The sequence below is a fragment of the Carassius auratus genome, unplaced genomic scaffold (genome assembly GCF_003368295.1).
Source record: "Carassius auratus strain Wakin unplaced genomic scaffold, ASM336829v1 scaf_tig00216729, whole genome shotgun sequence".
NCBI lineage: Eukaryota > Metazoa > Chordata > Actinopteri > Cypriniformes > Cyprinidae > Carassius > Carassius auratus.
Genome location: NW_020528711.1, coordinates 378,439 through 396,559, shown reverse-complemented (window position 1 = coordinate 396,559; position 18,121 = coordinate 378,439). Strand labels below are relative to the sequence as shown.

At 37.5% G+C, this 18,121-nt stretch overlaps 1 protein-coding gene across 1 annotated transcript in view; it reads right to left on the bottom strand.

Annotated features, from left to right (window-relative positions):
- Positions 1 to 18,121, bottom strand: part of LOC113098911 (ankyrin-2-like) — a 56,552-nt gene that overhangs the window by 28,830 nt on the left and 9,601 nt on the right. The window contains exons 8-13 of the mRNA XM_026263968.1: positions 12,763 to 12,917; positions 12,339 to 12,550; positions 11,595 to 11,802; positions 11,251 to 11,347; positions 10,790 to 11,018; positions 71 to 196 (exon numbers count right to left, since the gene is read on the bottom strand). Of these exons, the coding sequence (XP_026119753.1) occupies positions 71 to 196; positions 10,790 to 11,018; positions 11,251 to 11,347; positions 11,595 to 11,802; positions 12,339 to 12,550; positions 12,763 to 12,917 (1,027 nt within the window). The remainder of the gene's footprint in view (positions 1 to 70; positions 197 to 10,789; positions 11,019 to 11,250; positions 11,348 to 11,594; positions 11,803 to 12,338; positions 12,551 to 12,762; positions 12,918 to 18,121) is intronic.

Sequence of the window (18,121 nt, the reverse complement as noted above, 5' to 3'; positions counted from 1 at the left end):
GTGCAGTTAAACAATTGTTTGGATCCAATTCTAATTCTTCAGATATGTAAATGCCTCCTAGTTGACTTACTTTGATAAGAAGAGCCAGTCCATTCTCTTTAAAGGCATAGAAGCTGAAGATATGATGCTGGCCACTTTTCGTTAGAGGAACCAGGTTTCCAAAACAGACTACATAGATTGGTTTTCCTTCTAATACCTAGAATGCAACATAATAACAGTCTCTATGTTAAAAACCCATTTAAACGTGTGTGTGTGATTGTTACATAATTTCCTAAATGTTAATGTTAATCAATTTTGGGTAAAAACTTATCACATTCTTATTATGGAAAACATTACTAAATTATACACTTCAAGAGCGGGACAATTAGGCCCATGTGACTGAGAAGATAACGTCGAATAATGTGAGGGTAGGAGAACAAAGTTACATATTTACACACTTAACTAAACTGGTCAGACCCCCTCTGGAGTTTGGTCAACCAGGGATGCGTTTACCAAGAGCAACGTTAGCCAACTATGGTCGCAAGTAGTGGTGGACAGTAACGGAGTAGCTTTACTTCATTACTGTACTTAAGTACATTTTTCAAGTATCTGTACTTTACTGGAGTAGTTTTATTTTTAGTAACTTTTACTTTTACTTCACTACATTCCAAAGCATAAAATCATACTTTTAACTTCACTAGATTTCATAAAACATATCGTTACTCCCTATAATATATCACGTGCTCCGACACGCAGAAGCGGTGTCTGATTCATCATGAACGAACTGAGTCTTTTCAAAATAAACCTTTAAATCGGATCGCAAATCGCACCAAACGATTCGTTTACGAATTAGAATGATCCGATTGCAGCTGTTCTGGAATCGACCACTCACTGATTCAAATGAACCATTTAGTGCGAGTCTACAGAAGTAAGAACCGGCAGATCTTGTGAGCGCGCGTGCGTCTGATGTTGCTAAAGTAAGATATTAATGTCGAAATTTAGGATTAATTATTGTAACTGAAAATCATATTTAGGTCAAAATAGTTTTCACCCCCCAAATATTAATGCATCTTGTTTCCTTCTGGAGCATCAGTGAATGTTTGAATCTTTTTTAATAGTTGTGTTTGAGTCCCTCAAATGTCTTCAGTATGATAAGATGTATCTCAAAATCATAAAGTCACTACTTGAAAGGGTTCAAATATGCAAAGATGCTGGAAAACTGAAGAATCTGCAGGACCTTAAAGATTTTTCTGAAGAACGCTGCTCAGTTTAACTGTTCAGAACAAACAAGGGACTCAAGCACAACCATCACAAAACAGAAAGACAGTCGAGGACCATCAGGTGACCACACACAGTACTAAGAACCAAGGGTTCACAAACTTTTGAGGGGGTTATTTTAATAATTTCAGCAATTTTTTTGTCTTGTGGACTAAATGTTAATATCTTTTATGTACAATATTTTACTCAGGACAGTACTAAATAAAATATAACATGCATTGAGTATGATCTCTCTTATTTTTTGAAAATTACTCATATTTTCACAGATTCTGGAAGGGGTGCCCAAACTTTCGAGCCCCACTGTACATCTAGGGACAAAAGTAAGGATGTGATGTTCAGAACATGTTAACTACAGTAATTATCAAAGAGGGGAAGAGATGCACCCCGTTTGGCCAGGGGTGTTTTTACACCACAGACAAGATTTGAGAAGGAAAAGATCATTATATAATTACATTTTCCTTAAAATGTTCTTCCTAACTTCAGGCCTTATTATCATGTCATATATAACTGTGATGTTCTGTAAAACAACAAACTTTAAAATATTTTCTTCTTGCTGGTGAAAATCAGATGGTCATCTCTGTTTTCTCTCAGGTACATCACAGTGTAAGCTTCACAGTTAACATCACTCTCATCAACGTAGTCCATATCAACAATAAAAATATATCTTGACTCCATATAGTGGTTATTTGGGAAAAAAATCCCAGGTATTTTGAGCAGTAGGATTATAAAAAAATATGTTCTAATATAAAATTAAATTAAGTAGCCTATATAAAATTGCAAACACCTATCTTTCAGTACTTTTTTACTTAAGTACATAAAAAAATGAGTACTTTTGTACTTTCACTTGAGTAAAATTTAAAAAGGAGTACTTTTACTTTTACTGGAGTAATATTTTACTATACGTATCTGTACTTTTACTCAAGTACTTGATTTGTGTACTTCGTCCACCACTGGTCGCAAGTTCCGTCATTGTCAACCAGAGAATGTGAGTGGTGAGGAGTGAGGAGTGGAGTGGCGTGATTTTGCCTGGAGCTAGGAGTTTTTTTTTTTTTAAGTCAGAGCGTTGAGGTTTTCACTCACTTTGAGCTTTCACTTTTGAGCTTTCCGCTACACCTCCGACACAAGCACAAATTATGCCAAGTCGCGCATAAAACATCATTAGTTAGCTTGACAGATAATAATAACAATTTGTTAATCTCTGCTCAAAACTAATGTGCTGCTAAATTGCTGCACACAGCCAGAGCACACATGCTCACACATAACATACAGATTGGCGCATAGATTCAGGAATTAAGAAAAATGTAAAAGTTACAGCATATTCTTTCTGTTTCTGAAGTAACTACCATCAGCTTTACCATAGAAGAGAGATATGTTGCACAGACAAGTAAGATTAGCGAGTTAAGCAGTCATTTAATATGGACTTGGGCTAATTGTAGTGTTCCATAAAACCATGTTAAAACAATTTTTCTAGTATTAGCATGAGGTCCTCTTCAGGAACTCGAGCTGTGTCGGAGGACGCTTTGGGAATGCATCAGAGGGCACTCAGACGCTCTGCCTGTCTTTCTTCAAGGAGATTTCACAAGCATAAATTGCACAAGCATCAGTTGCACAAACATATTATGCCAGATATTATAATGAGCACCATTAATGGGGAGTGGAGCACGTGCAGTCGGCTCTCGGGGGCTGATTGTGCTTTTTCTGTTGTTAATTGCTCTGCTTTCACCGGGCACGCTCTGAGGAGTGTGTCTGTGTGTGTGATCTTGTGATCGTGGTCCTGCTGCTGCTGAGGCACGCTGCAACCAAGATCACAGGGATCGCACATGATCTAGCAGACAGGCTGGAGAAGGTTCTTCCTATCACCACCTGTGTTCCCTAGGTCTAGAGCTTGGAAGCCATCGCTGCGGTTTCTTCCTCCTCTGAGTGAGAGCTCGCTGCAGCTGCAATCTTTCTCAGAGGAGACTGCCGAGGCAATGCATATATTACATCATTTCATTTTGGATTGTGAATCTATCTACAAAAGACCGTGTTTACTCGTCTGGTTGTTTGACTATATTTAATTCTGAGGAATAAAATGAAATATTTATCTGACTATGAAGAAGTTAGAATAACAGAAGAAGTTAGATATATAGGGGCTCTTTGTATGAAAATTTCTCAAGTGAGAGCACGTGTTTACATTACCCTTTGAGGAGATTGAGGCAGTCAGTTTTTTTATCTCCTTGGGGAAAGTAATTTGCAGCATACTCCAACAGACACCGCAATCATACATACAGGTGCTTGTCATATAATTAGAATAACATCAAAAAGTTGATTTATTTCATTAATTTCATTCAGAAAATGAAACTTGTATATTATATTAATTCATTACACATAGACTGATATATTTCAAATGTTTATTTCTTTTAATTTTGATGATTATAACTGACAACTAAGGAAAATCCCAAATTCAGTATCTCAGAAAATTAGAATATAACTTAAGACCAATACAAAGAAAGTATTCTTGGCTAACTAAAAAGTATAAAAATGAAAAGTATGAGCATGTACAGCACTCAATACTTAGTTGGGGCTCCTTTTGCCTGAATTACTGCAGCAATGCGGTGTGGCATGGAGTCGATCAGTCTATGGCACTGCTCAGGTGTCTGATAGTGGCCTTCAGCTCTTCTGTATTGTTGGGTCTGGCATATCTCATCTTCCTCTTCCCAATACCCTATAAATTTTCTATGGGGTTAAGGTCAGGCGAGTTTGGTGGCCAATTAAGAACAGGTATACCATGTTCCTTAAACCAGGTACTGGAAGCTTTGGAACTGTGTGCTGGGGCCAAGTCCTGTTGGAAAATGAAATCTGCATCTCCATAAAGTTGGTCAGCAGCAGGAAGCATGAAGTGCTCTAAAACTTCCTGGTATATGGCTGTTTTGACTTTGGACCTCAGAAAACACAGTGGACCAACACCAACTGATGACATGGCACCGCAAACCATCACTGACTGTGGAAACTTTACACTGGACCTCAAGCAACGTGGATTGTGTGCCTCTCTTTTCTTCCTCCAGACTCTGGGATCCTGATATCAAAAGGAAATGCAAAATTTACTTTCATCAGAGCACATAACTTTGGACCACTCAGCAGCAGTCCAGTGCTTTTTGAAGCGAGATGCTTCTGATGCTGTCTGTTGTTCAAGAGAGGCTTTACACATGGAATCCGACAGCTGAAACCCATGTCTTGCACACGTCTTTGTGTAGTGGTTCTTGAAGCACTGACTCCAGCTGCAGTCCACTATTTGTGAATCTCCCCCACATTTTTGAATGGGTTTTGTTTCATAATCCTCTCCAGGGTGTGGTTATCCTTATTGCTTGTACACTTTTTTCTACCACATATTTTCCTTTCCTTCGCCTCTCTATTAATGTGCTTGGACACAGAGCTCTGTGAACAGCCAACTTCTTTTTCAATGACATTTTGTGTCTTGCCCTCCTTCTGCAAGGTGTCAATGGTCATCTTTTGGACAACTGTCAATTCAGCAGTCTTCCCCATGATTGTGTATCCTATAGAACTAGACTAGACCATTTAAAGGCTTTGCAGGTGTTTTTGCAGGTTTTGAGTTAATTAACTGAGTAGAGTGTGCCACCAGGTGTCTTCAATATTGAACCTTTTCACAATATTAAAATTTTCTGAGTTACTGAATTTGGGATTTTCCTAAGTTGTCAGTTATAAACATCAAAAAGAAATAAACATTTGAAATATAACAGTCTGTGTGTAATGAATACATATAATATAGAAGTTTCACTTTTGAATGGAATTAAGAGACATAAATCAACTTTTTGATGATATTCTAATTATATGACCAGCACCTGTACAGGTCCTTCTCAAAAAAATAGTATATTGTGATAAAGTTCATTATTTTCCATAATGTAATGATAAAAATTAAACTTTCATATATTTTAGATTCATTGCACACCAACTGAAATATTTCAGGTCTTTTATTGTTTTAATACTGATGATTTTGGCATACAGCTCATGAAAACCCAAAATTCCTATCTCAAAAAAATTAGCATATTTCATCCGAACAATAAAAGAAAAATGTTTTTAATACAAAAAAAGTCAACCTTCAAATAATTATGTTCAGTTATGCACTCAATACTTGGTCGGGAATCCTTTTGCAGAAATGACTGCTTTAATGCGGCGTGGCATGGAGGCAATCAGCCTGTGGCACTGCTGAGGTGTTATGGAGGCCCAGGATGCTTCGATAGCGGCCTTAAGCTCATCCAGAGTGTTGGGTCTCACGTCTCTCAACGTTCTCTTCACAATATCCCACAGATTCTCTATGGGGTTCAGGTCAGGAGAGTTGGCAGGCCAATTGAGCACAGTAATACCATGGTCAGTAAACCATTTACCAGTGGTTTTGGCACTGTGAGCAGGTGCCAGGTCGTGCTGAAAAACGAAATCTTCATCTCCATAAAGCTTTTCAGCAGATGGAAGCATGAAGTGCTCCAAAATCTCCTGATAGCTAGCTGCATTGACCCTGCCCTTGATAAAACACAGTGGACCAACACCAGCAGCTGACATGGCACCCCAGACCATCACTGACTGTGGGTACTTGACACTGGACTTCAGGCATTTTGGCATTTCCTTCTCCCCAGTCTTCCTCCAGACTCTGGCACCTTGATTTCCGAATGACATGCAAAATTTGTCCCAAAGTCCAGTGCTGCTTCTCTGTAGCCCAGCCGTTTCTGCCGCTGTTTCTGGTTCAAAAGTGGCTTGACCTGGGGAATGCGGCACCTGTAGCCCATCCTGTGGCTCTGGATGTTTCTACTCCAGAATCAGTCCACTGCTTCCGCAGGTCCCCCAAGGTCTGGAATCGGTCCTTCTCCACAATCTTCCTCAGGGTCCGGTCAACTCTTCTTGTTGTGCAGCGTATTTTGCCACACTTTTTCCTTACCACAGACTTCCCACTGAGGTGCCTTGATACAGCACTCTGGGAACAGCCTATTCGTTCAGAAATTTCTTTCTTTGTCTTACCCTCTTGCTTGAGGGTGTCAATGATGGCCTTCTGGACAGCAGTCAGGTCGGCATTCTTACCCACGATTGCGGTTTTGAGTAATGAACCAGGCTGGGAGTTTTTAAAAGCCTCAGGAATCTTTTGCAGGTGTTTAGAGTTAATTAGTTGATTCACATGATTAGGTAAATAGTTTGTTTAGAGAACCTTTTCATGATATGCTAATTTTCTGAGATAGGAATTTTGGGTTAGCTGTATGCCAAAATCATCAGTATTAAAACAATAAAAGACCTGAAATATTTCAGTTGGTGTGCAATGAATCTAAAATATATGAAAGTTTTAATTTTTATCTAACACAGCTGCTGTGAAAAACTATGTAGAATTCTAATTCCAAACAATAATTCAAATTTTTGTATCAATTAATGTAGGCTAAGTATTCATGGTAGTCTGTTTATTAACAACAACTTTTTCTATTTTGTAAAAATCACAGCAAACTCAATAAGGCTTTATACAAAAACTTTTCATATGTAGTTTCTTGGGAATGCTCAAAATTATTGGAACCAGCTGATTAATTACTTTCTTTCTGATAATAACTTTCTCCTCCCTTTGATGTGGTATCACATAAACCAGTCACATTTTATTTACAATAATAACTAGTGGTGGCACGGTTCAACTTTTTCACGGTTCGGTTTGTTTAATGGTTTTAGAGTCACGGTTTCTGTATAGTTCGGTATGTGCTATTATTTATGTGCTTTATTTATTTATATATATATATATATATATATATATATATATATATATATATATATATAAAATTATATCCAACTATAAGCAACAGCACAAATAAATACAAAACAGTAAGGAAACAAAAAATAAACAGGGATTTAGCATATAGCAGGTCTAGCATTAGTTTTTATGTACATAAATTGAATAAAGAAATCATATGTAAAACAGCATTGCATATTTGACTGTATAAATTAAACATTTTTCTTTATTAAAGTTACAAAAGCTTTTTAATCAAGAGCAGTGAGTAGAGTGACCACCTGTCCCACTTTATGTTGTACTGTACAGCAATTTTACCTTTTGTCCCGAGTCGTCCGTCAATTAAACTCTTGACTGGTACACGAACGCCTCCTCAAAATTGTCAACAATATCAAATTGGAGATTGTACAATTTACGCTTCCTAATTCGTCCCACCGAGAGCAGAGACTAAATTTCCCATAAACCCTTGAGTTTTACAAGTGAAAAGCGCATGTGTCGCTTTTGCCGCTGTCAGTGTCAACAACTCAACGTGGCCGGAGAGGGTGTGTGAAATGCGCTCACTCGGCTCGGTAAAAATACAAATACAAAAAAAACCAAACAGTGAACAACACTTAATATGCTCTCCTGGTTTCAGACTCTGAGTACTAAAAGAACACGGTCAGAATCAGATGACTCGCTGGCTGACACCCCACCAAGCCAGAATTATATCGCTGCAGGTCAGACTTGAGCGAATGAAGTAATGCAGTAGTTCTTTCTAAGGGGATTTTTTTCTAAATCCTTTTGCACATTTTATTTATGTTCAGCAGCTCTTTCTAATGGTATTTTTTCAAAATCCTTTTGCACATTTTATTTATGTACAGTAGCTCTTTCTAGCTCTGCAAATCAATAAACTAATAAAAGGATTTATAATTATTTTATAAGGTCATCTTTTGACTGCTGTATATAAAACCCCTTCAATATAGTATTTTTGTTACATCAGGGGATGAGATCATCAAAAAAAAACAAAAAAACAAAAAACAAAAAAACATTTATATATATTCAGAGTTCTACAGCTATGCATTTAAAGAGAAAACTCTCCTGGATGCAGTACGGACAGACAAAACGTATACATTTAAGAAGAAGAACAAATAAGGTAAATTGAACATTCGTTGTGTAAAATGTAGAATATATTTGTGCTACACTATGTTGGTTTTTATTTGGTTGGTTTGCTGCTACCCATGTGTTTCAGAAAAGTGCTATCCATGGTGCTGGGGAATGCTGTTGGCCTGCTACCATTTGGATTGTGTTGACACATAGGCAAAATATGTGTCTGCTTGATGGGAGAATGTTTTCTTTTTTATCCCATATAGCCATTCTTATCAAAAAAGATTTTGGTGTACCTTATTTGCACTGAAATAGTTAAACTTTCTTTAGGCAAGCCTTAAATACTTTGCACTGTATAGGCTAGGCCTTATATTTTGTTGAACTTAAATAGGCTAGGCCTAATATTTTTTTGTGTCTTGTATTTTAAGGTGAGTTTGATTCAGAGTTTGATTTTTTTTTTTTTTTTTTTTTGATTCATAATGCCTGGTCCTTTGGACAGTTGACTAATTTGATAGTCCCAATAAAGACGAGATGATGCAAAATTAGTGTTTTGTCTTTTGTAGGCCTAGGCCTATGCCTTAAGCCAGTGGTTCCCAACCTTTTTCAACTCGTGGCCCACACAACCAAACACATATGTTTGCGCGGCCCACCTCAAAAAAATTAACTGACCCCGCTATTGTTGGGTTAATAACTTAGTACTCAGAAGCTAGATTTTAAACTGTATTTATTGAATAAACTAGGGCTGTGCGATATGGACAAAAAAAAAAAAAAAAAAACTATCGCGATTTTTTTTTATCAATTTTGCAATTGTGACACACACCGATATGCTTTTACAGTCATAAATGCATTCAGGATTAATTTGAAACATATTTCCAAAAGAAAACCAATCAGAGCTTTAACAAAAATCTCTAGAACAGACATAAGTCAAAATTATCACTATAGTGAAGATGTAAAAAAATGTAGAGACTTGTGTTTGCAGTGTGTATACAGTATGTGTATGCGGTCAGCAGTGAGAGCGCATAAGAATAACGTGAAAGCACATTAAAATAATGCACGAGTGCGAATCTCTCTGTTCGCAGCAGATTTCCTTTGCTCTGTCACAAAACCAGTCGTGCTTGCTCAGATACACGCTGCTTTGCGAGGAGAGAGTGTGCACACTTAAAAAGTGTCTCCTCTCACTTAAACTGCATCCTGTTCACTAACAAATTCACTCTATGCTCATGTGTTAGACATTAATTATTTTCGCACATTTTTATTTCTAGCCTTTTACCGCAGTGAGAACGCTCTGATCCGTCAACATTGGCTCAGAAAAAAGGCGCATCACAGACAGTGTGTGAACCTGGAGTTAGGCATATGCCCAGTCTCTGTTCTCGCGCTAGGCGCAATGCATTCTGATGGGATCGGATACGGGAGGTCAGGGCCGCGGAAAATTGTGCTATAAAGCGATTTAGAAATCGCGCATGCTCAAATCGTGATTTTAGGACATTTCTTTTAATCGCACAGCCCTAGAATGGACTGGAAATGAACAGAAAATAATTGGCGGCCCACCTGCAATACCACCACGGACCGCGGGCCGCAGACCACATGTTGAAAACCACTGCCTTAAGCTGTAGAAACTTTGGGTAATATTTTTGGTCATGTAGTATCTTAATCTTGTAGTAATTGGGTTCAAAAAATGTTTCTTGGTAAATTAGATAGACAATATATCTTAAGTTTAAAGTTATTACGTCTGTCCCACATTGTCCCACTTTACCATGCTACTTGTCCCACATTTTGTCTGACTGGAGGTGGTCACCCTAGCAGTAAGTGATTTCTTTGTTGTTGCTGTACGATTATTATAAAGACTGTCACTTTAAGAGAATGCACTGGTACAGTAGGCCTACGTTCAGCCGGCTATGTTTGCTGTAGGATACTTACCAAGATGGGCATTTTGACATAATTTTAGTCTGAATTTGTCCATTTAAACACAATACTTCAGAGAGAGCTTAATATTTGCGCGTGTTCCCAGACAGCAATATAGTGTTGGCCTAGATCCGGCCCATATCTGGCCCGTTTGAAATCCATTCGGGCCAGATCTAAACCGACACTACTTGCTGTCTGGGTTCTGAGGTGCAGGTTTGTGCACTTCGGATAAGCGCACCTACAAATCTTCTCACTGCGCACACAAGCTCACATCTTCTGTCTCTTTAATGTTTAAATGAGTTTAGTTTAAAGACAGATATCAATGTGTGTTGTTCAGGTCTCATTTGTGATCGTGCTATCAGCACCTGGATGATGACAGAATAAATGACTGCTCATAATTCAACATTCAAGGTATTTTTTTCTCTCTCATCGCTGTTGTTGTAATGTCTGGGAAACCAGAATGTGCATCCATCAACAGAAACATATAGTAACTGAAGCCAGTTTGTTTTACTTGCTATTTATAGCAAACCATATTACAGATGCTTTGTCAGATTTAAGTTGAACCGTGATCCTAGCGCATGCCGAGCCGTGTGGTGAACCGAATGGTTCATTTTTTTTCAGCGAACTGTGCCATCCCTAATAATAACGTGTTAAAAAGGTGTGTTTCACTGAAATAAACTCCAAACCAATTACCATTCAAAGACAATTTGATGGGAACCACTGTTTTAGACAATACTGAGAAATATGGGTTGCACTGAAACAAATTAACAAGAATCCAGCGTAGCAATACTTATGACTCACCTCCACATCTCGGCTACGTGCCACTTCTGTGAAGTTTTCTTCCTGCTCCAAAGTTTTGTGTATTTTATCATCAGTCAAACAGAAACAGCGCAATCGTGCCTCAATAGGGTCATGTGTTTTGGCAAAGATGACAAATTTGGCCATGTAAGGTACACAGATGATCTCACGATACACCTGAGTGGCAAAGTTCACCGACTCCTGCACCGGCCTGCAGTCTATAAGCCAGAATCTGATGAAGAAAATATGAGATATATTGGTGATTATTTTAATTAATTAATGATTTTTTATTTTATTTTATGTAGGCTTCAATGAGGATTGCCAGTTAGAACAGGAAAATTTGTCATTCAAAATCAAAGAATAATGTTGCGTCTTTTCCAATCCAAAAGACAAAATATTATACATGAATTTAACATATATTCAGTAATGCTCTACCAGGCAATGCTTGTAGAAAAAATAAATACCTGGCAGACACGTTTGTGGTGAAAGACACACAGTCATTGGTGAATGTTAATGGTGTATTCCCAGTGATATCCTCCCATTGAGCAGGAGTGGTCCCACCTACACATGCAAAGATCATCTTTGGTTTCAAAATTCAAAACGTTTTTAAATTTAACAGCAATATTTCTGGTATTTTCAGAAGAATTTCAATGGTTTGTTGATCTTTGTTTTGTTGATCTCTGGTTTGTCTTCTTATATTTATTTTTATATCATGCATTTTTTGATATAAAATTGTATGCATATTTTGCAACCTATAGAATGAAGAGCATTTATTTTTGTTTCTGTATATTTCTGTGTACTTTCTCACCTGTGATGCTGCATAGCAAACGTAATGTAGGAGTATCTCCACCTTCAAAGCCGCCAAGAATTGGGTCAGTGGAGCTCTTCGGGACAGGGATGGTCATGGTTATGGGTTTATGGAATTTCCTCCTCCGCGGTTCCAGAGTGACTATAGGGCTGAATGTGGCTTTATTACCCAAATTCTTCCTCACTACATCAACACTCATTGGTTGAGCCTGGCCAAAAAGCAAAGGCAATAATGAATACAACTATCACAATGATCGGTTTAGAGCAAATTAATAATTTAAAGTGATACACTGTATCTCACTGTCATCTTTTCAAAATGTGTTTAAATATTGCAACTGTTACCAACATAATGTCTGTGATAGCTCATCAGCTGAATTACATAATAAAGCACTAAAATTTTATTTAAAAAAAATATATGTAAATTGGACAACTTGTAACTTTTGTATTAAACTTTTAATAAAAAAAAAGAGAGTGGAACACTGAAAGTACATTGTACTATTTCTACTATGAATTTAATTACTGATTAGTAAATCTATGCTCAAACTCTGAAAACTAGTAGAACTAAAAAAAAAGATATTGTGATAACATTGTTATAACATTTTAATAACATGAACATTATTTTAATGTTATAGAAAAATGAACAGCAGTAACTTATAAATAAAATAAAGCCAATAAGTAAACTAAAATATAGCTGTGTGGACTATGGTTTTACATTGAAATATGTTTTATTTAATCTCCATGCTACCTGCAGGCCTACACGGATGCGCTTAGTGAGAGCCCCCTCTGGGAAGACAGTCTGTACTTGAGGGACCACTGTGCTACTCAGAATTCCACCTTCTGGACCAATGAGATTACTGTCCTGCTTAACTCTTGACACCACAGCAAAATACTGTGGAAAGTCTCGAGTGATAATGCGACAGATTCGCTTTCTCTCCAACTCTTCTGGTGGGTCCAGTCCTAAATAAAATGAATATTAATAGGGCAATCAATGAGGAAGGGACCATTCAAATCAGTGAAAATGGACAGTCTACAGTACACAAAGAAAAACATTCTAATTGTTTAGACCTGCATGACTATGTTTGAAAGGAGGAAGGTTACCATTTAAATTGGTCATACTCATGTTATGCTAATACTGTACCGTATATTGATTATGTTTTTTTTTTTCTCACCCTCATTCATGCCGTTGAGGATCTGGTTGAGCTCTTCTCCTGTGAATTCACAATGATGCTCTTTCCAACTCTCTCCTGTTTCACTGCGTAAGATCACCAGCTCCCTCTCTTTTCCTCTTAGAGCCGCAAAGTGAGGGATCTCCACAATCACCGGCCTAAAGCCCAGCAGGAATTTCAAGAATACATGTGTAAATGTATGTGTTTTGAAAACTTATGTACAAAGTCTAAATATGTAAAAATCATCAACAGTTAGGCTAATAAATTTTAGTCTGAAATCACTGTAACAAATGGCCATCAGTGGCTTGCTGTTTTAATATAATACAATTGGCATAATAATATACAGAAATGGGAACGACAGATTTCCTAAATCATTGTAAAAACATTCACAAACAAATTACAACATGCCATATACAACAATATTCATATCATGTTTATACCTAGAAATGCACACAACTTAAATTCATGCTGCAAAAATAAGAAGCTCAGCAAATGGACAAAAAAGAGAGAGAGAGAAAGAGAGAGAAAAGAAGATGAGCAAAAAAAGCTGGGTAAAAACATTCAGAATAACACACTTCACTACAAATAGTATGACAAAACACTTCAAATTGTATGACTAGGGAATGTTTTTTGGTCATGAATTTCCCAAACTTGTGAAATGTTGATGGGGAAGTACACAAACATATGCATAATTTGCTGATCAGTTTCAACAAGTTTGGAAACGATCATGAGTAATTACGAAAAAAACAACAACAACAACAACAACAAAAAGACTAGGGTGCACCTATGGTACCATAAAACCAAACACAATTAAAAAGTAAGATAAAGTGAAAGGAGAAAGTAGGGAGTGGGACTGGCATCCATTTGGGTGTTTTAAGTGTCACTCCTACCCCAGAAATTTTGTCCCTGGTGGGCCCAGTTGCAGAATGCGGCTAACCAAACTCTCACCCTCATTCAGAGGGGGCGGGGTTGTAGGGAGGTGAAGGTTACTGACATCCAATAGCAGCAGTGAGAAAAGAGCGGTGTTGGGAACGTTACTTTAAAAAAGTAATTAGTTATAGTTACTCACTACTTGTTCCAAAAAGTAACTGAGTTAGTAACTGAATTACTCTATAATAAAAGTAACTCGTTACCAGGGAAAGTAACTATTTGCGTTACTGTAAAAAAAAAAAATAAAAAAATAAATTGCTACATGTCAGAGAATTTGTACTTTTTTTTTTTTTTTTTTTTGCAGTTTTCACAATTCAGTTGAAATGAGTAGAACAGACAGGTACATAACTTTCTATATTTATTGCAAGTCAACAGACAGCAAGAGTTTTATCCTGCACTTCAAGTATTATCTTTGTAAGAAAAGTGGGTAACACTTTAGAATAAGGTTCCATTAGTTAATGTTAGTTAACTATGTTCGTTAACATGAACTAAGCAAGAACAATCCTTCTACAGCATTTATAAGTCTTAGTTCATGTTAATTTCAACATTTACTAATGCATTATTTAAATCAAAAGTTGTGCTTGTTAACATGAGTTAATGCACTGTGAATTACCATGAACTAACAATGAATAACTGTATTTTCATTAACTAACATGAACCAAGATGAATAAATACAGTAATAAATGTATTATTCATTGTTTGTTCATGTTAATTAATACATTAACTAACATTAACTAATGGAACCTTATTCTAAAGTGTTACCGAAAAGTGTTTTTGGCCATTAGCTTTGTAGATGCGTGTCACACATTACATGCACGTTCTTGCCTTTGACCACAATTAATTTGAAGTAGTGCTTATATCTTCACCTTGAAAATGCCAACTTTTCATCGGATTGCTCCTGACTCGCCATCTTTGCTGCAAATCTCTGTGTAGTGGTGATGTGTCGTTCGTGAACGAATCGTTCTTTTTGAACGAATCTTTTAGGTGAACGAATCGTTCTTGTTCACGTAATCCACTGACTCATATTTCTCATTCAGTGAAGTTCCTCCCTCCACAGCAGCGCGGCGCTATAAGCAGCGCATGCGCAGCTCGGTGAACCGGGTAACTGAACCATTTGATCCTGTCAAAGAATACTCAACATCGAGCCAATAGCCTTCGAGTATGAGATGTGACAGAGTATGTGATTTGTTGAATGTAGTGAACGAATACGCCCTTCAATGAACGAGTTTCATATGAGTCTGAACTAGATCTAAAGATCGTTTGTGAACGAAATGACTGAACTGGTACCCATGTCGTTCGTGAATGAGTTGAATGAGCTGATACATCTCGTTCGTGAATGAAATGACTGAACTGGTACACATGTAGTTCGTGAACGAGTTGAATGATTTAGTACATCTCGTTCGTGAATGAAATGACTGAACTGATCCACATGTCGTTTGAATGAATTGATCTGGTACATAGCTTATCTGGTTCGTGAACTAAATGAATGAGAGTAAACTGGGTTAGGGGCCGTTCACATATGGCGTCTTTTGCGCGCTCATTTTCGTTATTTCCAATGTAGGCGCGCGGAATGCGCACTTATAATGGAAGCGACGTGGTCGCGACGCGCTTGTTTTTTCCAGGCGCGTCCGCACCACATCGAGTTAAAAACATCTCAACTTTTCAGAGAGCCGCAAGCGCACCGCGGGCCATGTGACAAGAACTAACCAATTAGCTTCATCCTTTCCCGTAACAATGTTGAAAGCTTTTTTAATTCCTGTTTGTATTCAGTAGCTAGTAAGAGTACATTACCTTAAAAATAAATAAATAATAAAAAAAAAATTCTGGTATGCACTTTTTTTTTTGGTTGTTAGAAAAGAACTGTCTAAAGGATTATGTAATACATGTGATTATTTTGACTGTCTGCCTCATTAACTGTCAAATGCTAGTATTTTCTTCTTATTATATTCTTATTATATATAATTTTGTTGGTGATATAAATGTTATCATCAGCTACTATTTTAATAATTTCCTAGTTTGGGGTTAAAGGCCAGTTCCATGCAAATGTCTTGTGTCATGACTCATGAAAGCATTAAAAAAGAAACATAATTTAAACATCAGCAATAAAAATGTTTGTAAAACTGTCTAAATATTCATTCATTACTACTATTTGTTTTGTATCATCATTCAAATATGTAGTCTCCAGTTGCCATTTTGTTTGTACTCAAACATATGTACTGTACTGTTATACTTCTTGATTAGGTTTACTACTAGATTATGTTTTTGCATATTAAAATGATGTTTTCCTCCTTGTGCTCATTTAGTAAAAAAATATTTTTTTGATTTTTTTTTTTACTACTAGATTTTCACTATAATGCATTTGACTTCTATAACCCTGATTTCTATAACCCTGTCCCAAATGGCATGCATAATCTCTTGCGAACAAAAGGGGGCACTTTAGAGAACGCTTCTGAAACCTAAATGGACAGTGACATTGCCAACTTGATAATAATAATGGTTCCTCTAATTACAAAAATTACCTCTGCCCCTATGATGCATGGTGGACATCCCTTAAATCCAGTCAGACTGTACATTATCCTTTTCAGAATGGCTAAATTGAAGAATGGTTTTGTCCCCCAACAGAAAGGATTCTCCTCATTGTCCATGATATTCTGCTTTGTCAGTTTCACCATCTTACATGTTTTGGGCAAACAACAGTTCTATTGTGCATTTTGAATGATAGTTTTCTTACTCTTGTTCCATGCAATTATACATGATATTCTACCCCAAAATTAAAATGGCCTTGTTTATTATTATGAGCTCCATTTCCTGCTTGTTGTTATGTTGTGTTATGGCAGGAGGAACACATCTCATTCCCTTCATCTGGGAATAGAGGTTAAAATAGTAACCAAGAAACTGTTGTTGTGTCAAACTACTGACATTCAGAGTCCCTATGGAAAGCACCACAACCACAAGGTTCAGGGCAGGTTTTGGTAAGCTACTGTGTGTTGGGTAACAAGTGCACTTGGCTGCATCATAACCTTCCCAATGCCCCACGCAAGCTGTGTAGCCCTTTGTATCTTGCCAGGCCTGAAAGAAGAATACTTACAATGGGAATAGGTCACTTCGGCTGGACTTTGGATCTGTACTGTTCTTCTTTTTTCCCCCGCAGTTGTCTGCAGACCAGAGCATTTAGGGGAACTGCTCTTCCTCCCAAATGGGAGAAAGAAAGCTAAAGAGACAACATCCTGCCCAAAGGGAAATTAATATGTGGAGAATACATCACATGGACGTATCCCCTGGGAAAGTACCACACGTGGATTGTCCCTGACATGAACTACTTTGCAGTGACCGGCATCAGAGTCAAAGCTCTTACTATGGGAAGACATGGCCTTACCAACAGAGAATTAATACCATGGACAATACTTTGTATGGGATTGCAAATAGGGAATGACTACATATGTAGCACCTACAGGGGCTGACTGAAAGGCATGCATAATGAGTACTAGGCCTCATAAGCTTTTGCCAAATTTGACTGCCACAGGATACTGGAGGGTAACACATGTCCAGCAAAAGTGCACATTGTTTTCCCAGGAAGGGCAAAGGTGCTGTGTGCAAGAGGTGCACCATGCCAGTTGCCCACAGCTTACCTGCTCCTAGTTGACAAAAAATTGGATGAATCTGGCTCAACCCAGAGAGTGTAAAACCTTGAAAAGGTATTAGATGTCACCCAGCCCACAGCTCTACAGATGTCTGTTAGGGAAGTACCACTGGTTAAAACCCAGGAGAATGCAATCCTCCTCGTGGAGTGTACTTGCAATGTCTATTTGGAGAACTTCCCCATCTGCTGTCCCCTAAAACAGCTAAACAAATTTAGATTCTCTAAAATTACATGTGCAATCCAAGTAAATACGCAAGGTGCTAATTGGACACAACAACTACAAGTTTGGGTCTACCTCAAAGCAGTGCTTGAAGGTTCACCACTTGGTCCCTAAAAGAGATATTGGGCACAGTTAACTTTTTGAACTTTGCACAGACCCCAAATGGATTACCATAGTTTTCGCTTTGTGTGTTTTTTGAGGCGTCAGCTTTGAGGTTTCCATCCACTTCCTTTTTTTATTTAAATTTTCAGTGAATCATATCCTGGATGGCATGAGGGTAAATTGTACGGTTTAGTATTCCTTTCAGAGAACAGGATTTGTTGCTTGGATGACTGAAACGTTGTGGTTTCAGGTTGTGCAACAGGTTGTGTTCCCCGGTGCATATTGAGTCAGGTTGTACATTCTTACATTCCTCACACTTGTTGAAACTGTTGGAACGACTGTTGGAACGATGACACCATACAATATAGAATTATTATTATTAAAATAATAATAATTGATCATTCAAGGGTGAAAATCAGGCTTACAATCAGCATCAAAATCTTCCAAGTTTGTGGCCAGCATAATGTTGC